Consider the following 15,933-nt stretch of genomic DNA (forward strand, 5'->3'; position numbering starts at 1 on the left):
GAACCCTGTTGTTGGTTTGGTTTACATTCATGTACTTGATAATACATATAAATAGTTATATTACATAAATACAATTAAAAACATATGCAATTTTGATAGCTTTGTATTAAATAAAAATGATTTAAGATTATTTTCTGAAAAGGCACTTAGGGGGTTTTGCATCTGAACTCTTCAAATATATGATATGTCTACAGGAATGTGAAAAAAAATATTTTGCACCTCCCTCATCAACCCTAGTTCGCTGTTAAAAATGTGAACCTGTTCAAATAGCTAGGATTGCTGCATTCACGTTTGTAGTCAGGAAAGTAGAAAAGAACCAAAAGCAGCAGTGCTTCACTGACTTAAGGCCAACCCATACAGTAGGTGTGCACAGATGGGGATGGGATCTCCACTTTTTCTTCTCTCTCTCTCTCTCTCTCTCTCTCTCTCTCTCTCTCTCTCTCTCTCTTCCCCGATCTCTCTGGCCATCTGTCTGTCGCTGTTCTACGTCTGTCTGTCCTTTTCCCCATCTGCTGTGCTACTGTGCACACAGTAAATATGCCAATGTTATTTTAACTCTTAAAGAGTTGAAATGTTCTCCATATCAGATAACATGAATCGTCTTGCTTCAGAGTTGACATTACCATCTGCAAAATTTCACGCTGACTTTTGACTCGACTTTTAGAGAAATTTGACTCTCCACAGTGTTGTAAATACTCTTATCAGGAGTTATACATACAGTAGCCTTCATTTGCTAAGTGTATTAATGCCCCCATTTTTTGTTTGGTTGTGCTGTGCAGGATCCTGGAGCTGCAGGACAAGGGCGACCTGGACGTGCTGAAGCAGAAGTGGTGGCCGCGGACGGGCCGCTGCGACCTGACGAGCCACCAGGCGGGGGCCTCGCCGGACGGCCGCTCCCTCAAGCTGCACAGCTTCGCCGGCGTCTTCTGCATCCTGGCGGCGGGTCTGCTGCTGGCCTGCCTGGTGGCCGGCCTGGAGCTGTGGTGGAGCAGCAGCAACCGCTGCCGCAGCGAGCAGCAGCCCAAAGAGGTGACCGAGCTCAGGGCGCGCACCGGCGGCGGCGCTGGCAGTAGCAGGCGCCGCGCGGACGACACTGCCACACTCTACTTTAAGGATCCAGCCCCAGATGCTAACCCCGATTTAGTCGAGCTCCAGTACACTCAGCTCTAGGTGTGCCCTCATGAAATCAAAATTGGCACCCCCCCCCGCCCCGCTTCCTTCCCGCCCCTCACACACACACACACACCACAATACTATAGTGCCATTCACCACCTCCACACTGCTACACCAGCTTCAAAAGAAAGTAACCCATCACCCATTTTGTGTTTTTTTTTACTATAATTTTGAATTGTTTGTGTGGGCAGTGCGTGTGCGTGTGCGTGTGCGTGTGCGTGTGCGTGTGCGTGTACGCGTCTGGTCTCTGTGCATGTGTGCGTGTGTTTGTCTGTGTCTGTGTGTTTGTCTGTGTCTGTGTCTGTGTGTGTGGGATTTGTGTATGTCTGTGTATGAGTTCAAAAAATATTTATATAAAACATAATTTCTTGCCAAAGACAGGCATAAGAGCAGGTTGTTCATGTGGGCGTTCCACTTTTCTTTTGTTCATGCTTTTAAAAAAAACTACTTGATAGATTCATAGCTATTTTTCAGCTACGGGAACCACTCAGGGCAGACAAAAGAGCGACATTCTTTTTTATAATTTTACAGCCCTTTGCACTCTTTTTTGACATTTCATAGAAATATCTTATTGTTACTGTGCATACTGACAGTAATGCAAATTTAGCTTAATATAATATTGGTCAGTACAAAAAACATCTTGGCAGACATATTGCTTTAGTGAGCTTCTGCTCGAGATCAATGATCAAATAGGCAAATGGAGTAGGGAATCTTAAAGAGCATCGAGCAGTAATTCAACTGCGGCCTGCTACCATCAGCTAAAAGCCAGGTATATGGAACTGAATCCAAAGTTAAATTCTAATCACATGAGAACCTTCAGTAATTCTTAGCAATTAGTACATTTAGTTCTTTTCACAGTAAAGTAGATTTGGATAATAAAGTCAATCTGTCTCCCAGTCTCAGTGAGTTTCATCAAATCTATTTTTTTTTATAAATGAATGTCCATTGAGAGATTTGTTTTTATTTATTTCACGTAGCATTTTTTTTCTAAATCTTTGGATTTCCTCAACATATTGTGCAGATACAGTAAGCTACCAGGGTGATGTCATAATAACATGACATGAAAAAACATGTGAAAAAATGACAAAGAAACATATCACTACACCTAACATTCTGTCAGCAAAGTAACTAACAAATGAGTCAGGGGTATGAATCTACCAGAAGTCTTCTACAGCAGCATATCAGTACAGTACATCAAAAGTACAAGTGTGATTCTATCAGAAGTGCTGTTATTCCTGTACACAGGAAATGTCTGACACAGACTGACGTCATAGAAGCTACTCCACATTCAGACAATTGCTCCCACTAAGGCAACGTGAAGAGTTCATTGTTTAGCCGTTTCCAAAAATACACAGCCTGATACTGTAGCTAGTTGATGTTACAGGAAAGGCTACTCAAACGAACTTCAGGCCTCCAGATCTTTCTCTGTCTTTGACTCATCTGTGAGTCATTGCGCCCCTTGTTGTTTGATGGTAATGGAAGCCGCAGCACAGTAGCTGTTCCTTCAGTTCACATGGATCCCTAAACTAGAGTGTGAGCAATCGGGACGCTTGCATGGCTTATGCCCGACTTGTTGACGGTGCAATAAGAGTCATAGCACGAGACCAATTTAAGTTTCCTGTCCCAAATCTCTGGCGAAATGATGTGTTGTGCCATCTCTTATTGCAATTATATGTCAATGTGGACAAATGCTGTAGTGTTATTCTTTTTTAGTGATTTAGTTGGATTTTATGGTATTATTGGTAACGCTTTTCTGAAACCTAAATTGCTATGAGGAATACATGTAAATATGATTTATTTATGAGCATTCATAATGTATCATTGGTGATTGAAATAATAGAATTGACAAAAAAACAGAGTAATCCAAAATCTTCCCAATAGTTATTCTGAATTCCTGTGTATATCCACACCTGATTATAAACAGGTCATTGATAAATTCATAAACAGGTCATTGATAAATAGACATAAAATCTTAAGCGCACAGTCTGAATGTACAGTATATACAGTATAGTACTTCTCAGTCCCAATGATGCATTATACTATAACCTATTATAACCACATTTAGATACTCTTTGATATAATACTGGGTTTAAGCAAAGTGTTACAATATTTTAATTCATATGGTTTTCTTATCGTCTCGTGCAGGAATCTAAGGATTACAGGCTGACCAGGGTTTCTGGTCCATTGACATATAATGATATTACCGCTACCTCATCGGAAGGGGTCAAGGACATTTGGACAGACAGAGAGAGAGACTGGGAAGCGACAGAAGCTATTGACACAGGTCAGACTAGAGCTTTGTGTGAGATCTGATGTGTTCTGCCTTGTTGTGGAGGAGGGAGGGCATCATAGAATGGCTGGCTGGGGGGTTGGTGATGATGTGCATCAGGTATTCAACTCATCCACCATTATTGGGGCAACCTAAGTTTGATTCCATTTTATTTCAGTCATCATTGTTATTGGCAGACGTATTTGCCCTAGGCTTGCTTTGGTGTTCCATGGCTACATGCCATGCATATTTATTACATCAGAGTCAAACAGAAGAAGTTCTGGCTGAAATGTCCATGGAAACCAATTGTGCCATGTCTGTGTTGGCCAGCAACCATGGATAAAGTAGCTTTAGGTCACATACAATATCAACTGGAAGGTTGTGTATAGCCTACATATGTGTCCTTTCCACTGCTGTTTTTCTGGTAGGCCTACAGCTCGACATAGCGCGACTCAGACACCACTTTTTCCTTTGGAATAGGCACGTCACAGCTCAATCGTAAAGCAAAAAGTGGCGGCCGAGTTGCGCAGTGTCTGTAGGCGTACCAGAAAACCGGCAGTGGAAAAGAGGCAATACTGTATGTCTGATGTGTATGCACGCATTGTAGACTTGTGTGTGTGTGTGTGGTGCATTTTTGTGTGTGTGCGAGCGTGTGTGCGTGCGTGCTTGCATGCATTCGTACGTGCAGATGTGCGTTAGCATTCGTGCATCTGTGTGTGTGTGTGTGTGTGTGTGTGTGTGTGTGTGTGTGTGTGTGTGTGTGTGTGTGTGTGTGTGTGTGTGTGTGTGTGTGTGTGTGTGTGTGTGTGTGTGTGTGTGTGTGTGTGTGTTTGTCTGGACGAGTGTGTGTGTGTGTTTGTCTGGACGAGTGTGTGTGTGTGTGTTTGTCTGGACGAGTGTGTGTGTTATTTGTTTGCCTCTCCATCTAATCAAGGCTGTCCTTATAGCACACTAAGCCCATCTAATTGGTACCATTTATTACTTTAGGCGCAGCGCCAGTGCAGCTACATTATGAATGTGCCGTAATGAGATGCCACTACACACTAGGACAGCCATTGGAAGAAATGATTTGTGCATTCCCAGTGCAGAACTGGCAATTATTTGGCATCTGCTCACATTAAGACAAACACACAAAATACTTGGGGAAAGACGCCTTTTTACACCAAACAAAAGATAATTATTCATTCAAGCATTTTTGTTTGTTTGTTTGTTTGTTTGTTTGTTTGTTTGTTTGTTTTTTTGCACAGCTGGCAGTGTGAATTTAGAGCCATTTTAGATGTAGTTTTTAGGGGAAACCGTACTGATACAGACACTCTGAGACAATATTGGAGTCAAGTATTTCAGAACGTTGTCTAGATGTAGGGCGATAAAGACATTTTGGCACAATTTTTATTTATGCCCTTGTCAGTTTATAAGTTGCAATGAAAGTAGAGCTGCCCAATGAAGTGATATAATGAACACAGACCATACTACCACATAAAAAGGTAGACAGTGTCACTTTGGCTGCAAAAACTTGAATAGTCAATTGATTCGATTTTTTTTTACCCTTGCTTTGCTGCTTGCATCAGTTAAATGTGGGAATAATTGGTAGCTGAGTAAGATTCATATGGCACTGTGAGGTCTCACATCATGGTGTGCTCTATGGCAGAGATATAAAGGTTATGATACACAAGGCAACGTTTTGGGCAATATTCCTGGGCTGAGTGACTGCTTATTTTCTGAGTGGATGCCTGCTGCTGATCCACGTTCTCTTGACAAAGGTGTTATAGGAATAAAAAGTCCAAACAACATTTTAGAGTATTGTAATCCCAGACACATGTCTCAAAAAGTTGTCCTATATACACTATCGTCACCTTAAAGTCATCATCTGTTTAGGAGTACAATGTAATTGTTGAGGACATACAGTAGATGCAGTGCACCATTGCTGTCCCTTTTTACAATGGCTGAGGTGTTTGCTGACTAGGACAGCATACCAGAGATCTAGTTACTAAGAAATGCAAAATCATCATTCATTGATTTTTACTAGCTTACAACACAATATTTGCTGCATGAACAAACCGCTAACTGGAGAAATACACAGATCTCTGTCAACACTGGCCCCACATGGCCAATGAAGGTGCGGGGGTGAACAACTATGATACAAATTGCAGCATAATTGTAGCCTGGTGTAACCTGATGTCCTCAGGTTTGTAATTATGTTTTAGTGTTTACTGTACTTGCTATAAAGAGCATAAAGCTTTAGTAAACAGAAACCACTTAGATCTGTCAGGTGAAACCATGAACAAGCTATGTGAATACAAACTGCTATGATTCTTACAGTACGTATGTTGACCCTCTATGCCTTTAAGTTCCTCGTTTCCTCACCCCATTCGCCATGGATTCTTTAACCTATTTCTTTTTTTACGTTTCATCAATCGATTTCATCTTTTTATTTATTGATTGATTTTGTTTCAGATGTGGGCTGGTTGGACAACACCAGTGTGAAGTGTTGGCACATGCGTAGTTCAACTTCACTTTACATTCATATACACAGTGAGCAACTGCACATTTTTTTGTTTTTTTTACTGTTAACCATAGTTAGTTTATAATGCACACCAAATGTAAGACATTTCCCCAAACATGTCTTAGCCTTACAGCCATAAAGCCATAGAGATACTGACACTTTTGACACTGTGGGTAAGTCTGGTTCCCAGAATGCCTTGCTGTTTGGGAAACTTTTGATTTTATCTCTTTATTTCTTCAAACAATTGTGCCTGCTCTTCCCTAATTATGTAATACCAATGTGCAGTATACATGTATCAAAGAAAAATAACAACCAGTAACTTCAATTAAAAACAGAAAAACAGTGATTACAGACTTAACTGTGGTACTGAAGTCTGCCAAGATACAGCCTCAATTTGGTGCATTAGTTTGCTTTTTAATTTGGCTGCAAAAGGCAAGTTAGCAACTGTCACAAAACACAGAGATCACAAAACCCCACTGTGTGTTTGTGTTGTTTAAAGAAATCATCCCTGCTGTTTTTTTATTTGCTGTTTTTTTTACAAGTATCTGAAAATCCATCGGGTATTCAAAAGCAAGCTTTTGATCCAAATTGGTTCCACTTTAATGCATGATTTACCACAATTTCCACTAACAATTGTTCAGCATTAACCCACAATCCCACCCAGTACAATGGCCAAATTTGATTTCACAAGTGCACATTCTATGCTTTTCAATAGCATCTTGTTTTTTATAGAAAGCTAATAAATGTTATCTGGACCACATAGTAGCATCTTTGGGTTGCTGTGCTTTGTAGAGAAAGCCCTCAACAATGGTCACTACAGGAACCATCCATTACGAAGCTGAATGCATGGAGCTTGACTTACCCAGCCAGAGAGTGGCAGAGAGAGACAGGGAGAAAGACAGAGATACAGCATCTCTGGAAACGGCAAGTCTCAGCCTCAATGTCCTCCCCCTTCCTTCCTTCCTTCCTTCCTCCTTCCTTCCCTACCTCCCTCACTCCCTCCTCCTCTCCTTCCCACCTCCCCTCTCTTTTGCTCCCCCCTCCCCCTCTCTAGGACAAGGAGGTCAACCTGGAGCAGGTGCACCGGCGTATGAACAGTCTTATGGACGAGGACCTTGCTCACAAGCAGCTCAGCGGCCCGTCTATCGAGATCTCTGCTCTGGGCATCAGCAGCAGCAGCTCCACCGGCGTCCTCGGGGGGAGCAGCACCAGCTCCCGGCAGGCCACTCAGCGGGACTACCCGGGCCCGGGAGCCCTCTCTGTGACCACCTACCTGGGCCCCGAGGGGGCTCATGGGGTGCTGGGCCGGACTCTGGGCCCGGGTCCTGGCAGCTCCCTGCCCCTGCCTCTCAGCAGCAGCTCCACCCTACCCTCCTCCATGCAGTGCAAACACCGGGCGCCCAACGGGGGCCTGTTCCGGCAGAGCCCCGGCAAGACCCCCATGCCCACGCCAATGTCTTACCAGGCAGTGGCAGGCGGACCCATCCCAGAATCCCTTGATTCCACCCACAGCACGTCCATCTGAGGACCAGGAAGGGAGACCTCGCGAAACCCCCTCCTCCCCCCTCCCCCCTGCTCCCCTGTGTGTTCTCATCTCCACATGCCACCTCATTGCCTGGTTTTGCCACGCGGAGTCGGGGGTTTAGCCCATATGTCTAAAGATGGATACATGAATGGATGGATGGAGCGATGGATGGATGGATGGATGGATGGATGGATGGATTGTGTAGGTGTGCATAAACGGCAAGATTGTGATAGAAAAGAAAGGGGAATGAAAATGGGAACGGTACACTCAAACATACATTTTTATTACAGATTACATTAAAAAAGGGAAAATTCAAGAGATGATTTTTTTCTTGTATATATTTGTAAATATAGAACAGAGCTGCGTGAGTAAAGCGTATTTTGAATATTCTCAATTTTTGAAGTTCAGTTAAAAAAAGTGAAAAAGATATTATAAAAAGTGATTTAAAATGACTTTGAATGGCTTTGTAAATTTTGTTCTATATGAGGAAAGACGCAAAATTCATTGTGATTGTTTCAAGTGCCGAAAAGAAGATGTCTCGACATTGTTTATCATAAGATTATATCATTACACCAAAAGCATACAGCTTGATTTCATGACGTTGTGCCCCTTGTTTTGTTCCGTTCTTTGTTTTTTGAAACAATCAAAAAAAGAAATTGTTCACCCTTTATGCGGTAAGCTATTTTTAGTGACTGTTCTCTTTTCCAGGATGCTTTAGAGCACTCACTGCATTGTCTGTGTGCTTTCTCATTTGTGCCAGCGATGTTCTCAAGTGCATTAAGCAGAGCTTGACTTTCATTGACAGTCTAATGACAGTGGGGCTGTGGGCCCTCACGCATCATGAAGGCTGTGGTGTGCTGAGGTGTTTGTGGTGTATCATCTTGTGAGACCACCAAGTGAGGCATACAAATGTTGGTAAATGTGGCCACATCTCCACATTTTTTGTTCCTGGACTTTTTTGTTTTCTTTTTTTTTCCGTTACCACGTCCTTTAATTGTCTCACTTGGAAGTGTGGGAGGGTGCCTCAAGTTGGCGAGTCTTATTTTTTACATCTTTTTTGAAAATGTGTCATAATTAAAAACAACATAAACTCATGTATGAAAATAATGTATTTCCTTTTTGTACGGAGGGGTTTCTAGACAAATTGAATATACTGAAGTCAGCCTGTCGGAACACTGGAATGATGACTAGATATGATGGCTATGATGTAAAAAATGGTTATATTGTTATATGTTTTATATTTTATACTAAGTAAAGATCACCAAGCGCAAGAAGAACCATGAGTGTCTCTGTTGATACTGATTTCAGAATAGATCATACAAAACATAGAAGGGAAGTAAGAATCTTTTTTTGATCATTTTAGTTAGAAAATTTTAGTTAGATAAATCAGCATGCTAATTACATTTGGCTTTAGTTATGTGCTTTATTTAACTGCAGCAAGTTGAAACTTTATGGTGACAAGCGAATTCTAGCCACAAAGGGGGCCAAAACAGAGAAAAGTTGTTGAATTATTAAAAAGTGTAAACAACTCAGTTTTACAAAAGCTTCAGAGAAATGCTTCAAGTTCAGGATCACAAAAGGTACCTTAGCACCCAGAAATGTTTGACATATTCTCTCTAAACAGATGTAAAGAAAAGCACTAAAACTACTGTAATCATTTACAAGAATAGAGAACCAATAATGTTTGTAATTTCCATGTATTGTATTGCTGTGTATGTGATGAGGCGGACCCAAGTTTTGCTCCTTTCAACATACTGAGACTACTGTACCTTATTGGAACAATTATCAATTTCTGATAGCCTATATGTATGGAGACCTATCAGTCAGCGTAATTACCTGCTTAAAGTTTTTTAGAATCTCTGTCTAAATATTCTGGGCATACAGATGTACATTATTTTTCCATTCAAATATGATTACTCTTGTAAGACGTACTACTTGGTAACTGAAACTAGCAAATACTGAACATCATTGTAATATGAGGTAAAAAGCAGTAGTGCAATGCCTTGCTGATTTTACACACAAATTTCTACACAAGGCTAAATAGCATTCGCTTAAAGGGCTTTTGAAATAGCCTATATCTAAATTGTTGGAAGTTCACAGTTTTTGTTGCTGATGCCAAAGGTTCCAAGCCTTGTGATTAAAACGAGATATTCTCTGGGTATTAATTATTCCGGGAAGTCATGTTAAAATGTGCTCAATAGAAGCAATCTTTTGTCTTTTTGTGCGAATTCAATTTTTTATGGGTGACATCATTGGATTGGCACAGTCCAACTCCAAGTTATCTAATCAGTAGAAAGTACAAAGGTAGTAGTCCAACTGTAATGGTGGCATCTATGGCTTGTAAATCAAAGTACGGTGGAAGTTATTGTAGCTGGAAGGCATTATGGTGCTAGTTGCAAAAATAGCAGCTTCACTGAAGGCATCTCTGCACAAGTTTCCCAATGTCAAAACTACTTGAACTGAGGCTGGAAAGGAGACGGCAAGAACAAGAGTGCTAGAGGCATCGGCATGCTGTACGGCATGCTGTATGTAACAGAGGTAATCAGCATGATTTTGAAGTGACCTCAACTTTAGTGTTGTCCTCTGTACATTTCCGCCCCTCCTGTTTCACCAAAAATGTGGAGATAGTGGGCATGGTTGGAAACGTTGGAAATCTGAAACTTCTATTACCACAAGCAATTCCACCTATATCGCTGGTGTGCCGACGAAGACTGTCACTGCTACTGCTCAGGCGTGAAGACAGGTGAGTCTGACCACCACATTACCATATAGCCAGGCCCGTTTCTAGGATTTTGGGGGCCCTAGGCAAAGGGATTGTCAGGGGCCCTAGAGCATTTTCTTGGACGCGGGAGCCTGACAGGGCAGCCACGGCGCCAGAATTTCTGTTTCGGATGGGCCAGACCATTTTTGGATGGCACTTCAGTCATGGTCACATAGCCTACCATTACAACATGTCTCAGAATAAACAAACAGGAACAAACAGGAAGTTACCTCATACCTAGACAGAGTTGTTTAGGCTATGTACGGCACATGCATGAAGGGCAACGAATGCATAACGAGCAAGCATACACCAGCATTTTCTGTGAGGAAATGTAATCTAGTTATTATGATAACTTATCCCTACAGTTCATTTTATGAAACTTCATGAATAAAGACCTGGGCAAATATAGCCCATTCAATTCAATAGGCTCACAATTTCTCATGTAGGCTAATTGAATGTCTTGTTGTTTTTACTGTAACCTTGCCTATCTCACATGAGAGTAGCCCTATGGCCGAATCAGGTTTTTTTTTACCCTACAACCAAAATCATGATCTGCATTGCCAATCACAAATAAAGAATTAGATCAAATCTTTCCAACCACTTTTAAAATCTAACCGAGGGTGCACTATTTGTGCAAAAAGAACCATTGACTCATAAGAGTAGGAAACTAATGAACAGGCACAGTGGGGGGTTTGGGGGATAGGATAGCCTATTGGTAAGCAAGAATTCTGTAACCATGCCAAGGGGGGTCTGCCCCAGACGATATTTTTTTAAAAATAAAAACGCTCTCAAATGGTGGATTTTAAGCAGACAACCTCCCTGCTACTACTCAGTCATTTTTCTACCACGCTGCGTTTCGTATTGCATCCACCACGCACTTGAAAATAATACAATCCAAACACAACACAAAAAGTTCTGTTGTAATAGCCTTCCGCTTACAGCACCAATTCACATTTAATGCATTAAACAATAGGCTACTGCCAGGGCCGTATTACCGACCAGGCGAGTGGGGCTGGCGCCCCTGGGCCCATGGATCCAGGGGGCCCAGGGGGGGCCCAACAACAATCCAGATACCGATGTCGATGCTGATTGCGATAGAGCCCTCTATTCTAGGATCTTCTTTAGTTGTACTTCTTTAATCTATGAGGGTTAACTGAAATGGGCTGGGGGGAGTGACAGCAGTCAGAGGTCCCTCGGCCACAGGACATAGGAACCAGAGGGCCCCTGGGCCATGTCATACAGCAACCAGAGGGCCCCTAGGCCACGGAGGACGGCAATCAGAGGGCCCCTGGGCCACGGGGATGGCAAAGGGCCCCTGAACCACGGGATATGGCAACCGGGAGGGGGGGCCCTTGCAATCTCCTTGCCCCGGGGCCCAGACCCACCTTAATCCGGGCCTGGATACTGCACATCACCGCACCGCAGTCATCATTCCAGAAGGGTGTTGTTCTTCTGGACCAGGTAATAGAAATGAAATCAAACCTGGCCACGAATAGCCTACTGTAGCGACCAAGAACAACCACCTGCGTTACTCCATGGTTTCAATTAGGCTACAATTATACCAGTTCCCTTACCTTGCGTTGTCTTGTCCGCAGAATGTATCCCAACCTCTCAATGTAATCCACACGTTTCCACAATTATGGTCCCAAGTTCCAGTTTGTAATCCACATACCGGTAATAGCAAGAAATTGACTATTTGTGCTACAATTTAGCTAGCCTATCCCACTCAACTCACTTGTGTTGACTTGTATCCGAAATATTGGTCATGCATTGCACATTCGTTTCTTCTGCCATTTGTCAACATCCAAAACAGTTCCGTGTCGAGAAACGAAGCGTTATTCACAATCTCTTGACGTTTGCCCAGTGCTTGTTACAGCACTTCACAGACTGATTATACACTGTAGGCCTAAATGAAGCATCTCGCCGTCTACTGTGCGATGTCAACTGGCCTGGGACTGTTTGGTTGCAGTAGGCCTACAGAGAGTAATGCTGTCTTCGAGAGTAACTCTTATTAAAAAAGCAACTGTCTGGAGCAGGGACGTGCACAGGAATCTCAAAGGGCAGTTGCTCTAACCTGAAGAAAGGGCCCCCCCCCCCCCCCAAAAATAAAACAAACAAAAAAAACCCATCAACAATGAGCGGCCTTCAGAATTTTTAGGAAACTGCACCATGGGTATTATTATTTTTAGTAGTAGTAGTAGAAGTAGTATATTATTGTCATAATTATTAATATTATTTTATTGTATAGTATCCTGAATATGCGTACCATATGATATAACATGCTAGTTTTTAAACATGTAGGCCTACCTATTAATCATATCAGAGATGATCAGCCTTATGCCCACCTGCCCTAAATGTCTCCTGATCCACATTTCCTCATGTGTGGTATGTGGCTGCCCCTAAATTAAATGAAATTATGAGAAAAAGCCTTGATAGTTTTTAAACCTGTATCAGTCACAGAGATGATCAGTCTTATGCCTACCTGCCCTATGTGCAGAGGTCTGTGGCTCTGAGTCATCCTCATCTTAAATGAAATGAAATGATGAGTAAATTAATAGGCTAAATATGAGGATGCTTAATCAATTAACCCACTGTCATCTTTATAATCCTTGTAGCAGCCAAAGTAGACTTTAAGTTATAATAAATAGAAATAGTTAAAAATGGTTAAAAAGATCATTTAATTTGAATTTGAAATTTAATTAATAGGCATATTCCATGATTAAAATGATGAATATTATATAGGAAAGCTAAAACAATAAGAATTCACAGGTTTAGGTCATTTGTTGGGTCTTTTGTAGCCTATATTAAAAATGTGTACTGTCGCTTTAAGAATGGACGAGCCGGCTTTCATTTCAGATCGCAAAGAACCGTGGCGTGGGAGCACCAGTTCTTATACTGTATGTTGCTCTGAAGCTCCGAGCTTCTCGCAGACTTTATAACCTTTTATTTTCATTACAGATATTTTAGTTAGGCTAGTTCATGCACATTTTGTAGGCCTATTTCTTGAGAAGAACAGTAAACGTCAGTTATCACGTGGAGTGGATTTATTTCAATTACATGGACATTGACAGTGGAAACAGTAGCCTATCTTTGGGTCGGAGAATAGGCTATATCAGCGTAAGAAAACGCACTTTCCTAGCGGTCTCACCAAGATCAAACCTCTACAATCCTGAAAAAGATTCTCTGCCTCACCTGCACCTGTTCATTTTTTTCGCAGAAAACTCTGCAGAGATGTGCTTAGCTAGCCTACCCCCTTAAGTTATCTCTTGCTTGATACAACGACATGTCATCTGCATGTTTCTTAGTTGGGTTAGCCTTCCACAAAACAACCTGAGCCATGTAAAACATTGACTGCAAGCAAGCTAGCTGGCTGTCGTATTCCCCCAATATCTGAACGTGGCACACCCCGGCTGTCAGATTATTTAGGATCAAACGTCCTAAACTCGAGATCGGCTTTAAGAGACATTAATTGTGATCATGCAGTTTAATACTGTGTAGTCTGCTGTGTTTCCAGCTCACCTCAGGCCGTCAGGGCAGTCGCTCTACTCCCACGACATCTTCGACATATTTTGCGTCTCTGCCCTGGTCGCATGCATGCTTGTTCCCCCCTCCCTCCCATGTAGAGCTGCGCGTGCCCCCCGCATCGCGCATGCTGCCCCTCCCTTTGCCTATCTGTCGAGGTGCAGGTGAATCTGAATTTGAAAACTTAATTTAGGAAGCTTCAATCAAAAATACGAATTGCAAAGCAAATCAGTTGAAACATGAAATCTTAGCCTATTTTTCCGAGGCATATCTACAGCTGGCTGTCGGGTTTTTTTGCTACCTAAACGTGGCGCTGGCTGGCTGTCAGATGTATGATAACTAAAAGTTCTAAACTCAACATTGTATTAGAGAGGTTGATTGTGAGCATATTTTGTACCCTAATATGTAGACTGTGTGTAGGGCTCTAGCTGACACCCAGGCATCTTCAAAATCTTTCGTGTGTCTTATAGGCGCCCAAGCGCCTGTCGCCTGCCTTCTCCCTCCCCACCGCAGTGGCGTAGCCTACCTACCTCACATCGCTCGTGCCCATTCTCGACGGGTCTGATGAATTTGTATGACTGACTTAAGTCTTTATTGTACAAAACTTCAATCAAAATTATGAATTATAAAGAAATCAAATGATATTGAAATATGAAATTATAATTGCCATATTATTTTCCCCTCCCTTGGAAGGGCAATATCAGCCAATGTGGGCAAAAGGGCCGTTGCTCGGGCACCGTGGGCAACTATGCTGTGCACGTGCCTGGACTGGAGCCAAAACAATGTAATGTAAACTGGCGTCTGTGCAACATCCACCGAGAGAGATTATGTCGCTTCATTTTCAGTTTGTATTTGAGCTGGATTTGACGCTGTCTCTGATGCCAACTAATTGGAAGGGGGGCCCCCTCCAGATGGGGGTACTTTGACTAAACTGTCGCTGCGCTTTTCGGCACTTGACTTGACGCTGTCGCTGATGCAAACCAATTGGAAGAGGGGCCCCCTCAAGCTGGGGGTATAAGGGAGGCGCTGCGCTGTTGCTTCCCTCGCAGCAGAGCCCTTCATACAGATGACAGTGTCGTATTATAAAGCTATTTAAAACCGTCATTGCTGTTGAATACATAACCTGTCATCCTTGGGGGCCCCTCCTACTCGGGGGCCCTAGGCAACTGCCTACATTGCTTACCTTAACGCAACGGGCCTGCATATAGCAGTATGCTATGCAAGGCTTCAAATGAATAAATGAATGAATGAATGAATGAATGAATCTTTTTTGTCCACAGGTGTGGAAACTTGTCTTAAGATTCACCATGTAAAAGACATTGGACAGGTTATACATTACACATTTAGAGATCAGGGCTGGACTAGCTATCTGGCATAGCAGGCATTTCCCTGTGGGCCGCGCACCCTCGTGGCCCCCTACTTTCAGACATGGTATTTGTCTTTCTTTTACATTTCTAAAAATAGGTTACCACGAAAGTGTGGGGTCCACCGGTGAGACAGTTCTGTATCACTAATTATGACGGGCCCCTTTAAGCCAAAAGTGCCCGAACCATATTTCTCTCCTAATTCAGCCCTATTAGAGCCCTAAGTCAGGGTTTCCCAAACTGTGGTGCGTGCACCTCTGGGGGTGCGCGGCCTGTTACCAGGGGGTGCGTGAGCTGAATAGAGCAATGGTGGATATGTGTGTTTTTTTATCCAGCATTAATACACGTCAGGTAGTTTTAATTGTTTGATGAATTGAAAGTGTCATTTATAACTCATAGACTTGTCATGCAATAAGTTCCATTGTAATTAACTGAAATCAGGATTACCCAAAAATGTGCGGTGGTGGAACATTCGCTTAGGGGGTGCGCGAACCACATTGAAATGTGAAAGGGGGTGAGCGGGGGAAAAGTTTGGGAACCACTGCCCTAAGTAACAGATGAAGACAGCAGCAGTGGATCGCTCATACATTTTGGGGGGCAGATCATGCTAAAGGTGGGAAGGGGGGTGTTTGGGGCATGTGGAACTTAACGCTTCCTTACTGGATGCAACGCAGACTAGCCTATACTGTCTAATCAGGGAATTATTGTCACATTTTTTCATCGTGAAGTATTTGTAGATTATATTATATAAACAAACTTTCTAAAGGGTATTTTGGTTTTTTGGTATTTTGGTTCAGTAGGGCAGAGGGGCAGGAT

General features: G+C 42.6%; 1 protein-coding gene across 1 annotated transcript in view; it reads left to right on the forward strand.

Moving 5' to 3' along the window:
* The window catches only part of LOC134440328 (glutamate receptor ionotropic, delta-1-like), a 447,219-nt gene extending 439,749 nt beyond the window's left edge, over positions 1-7,470 (forward strand). The window contains exons 15-16 of the mRNA XM_063190363.1: positions 780-1,029; positions 7,000-7,470. Of these exons, the coding sequence (XP_063046433.1) occupies positions 780-1,029; positions 7,000-7,470 (721 nt within the window). The remainder of the gene's footprint in view (positions 1-779; positions 1,030-6,999) is intronic.
* The last annotated feature ends 8,463 nt before the right edge of the window (positions 7,471-15,933 follow it).

This window comes from Engraulis encrasicolus, chromosome 2, assembly GCF_034702125.1.
Source record: "Engraulis encrasicolus isolate BLACKSEA-1 chromosome 2, IST_EnEncr_1.0, whole genome shotgun sequence".
Classification (NCBI taxonomy): Eukaryota; Metazoa; Chordata; class Actinopteri; order Clupeiformes; family Engraulidae; genus Engraulis; species Engraulis encrasicolus.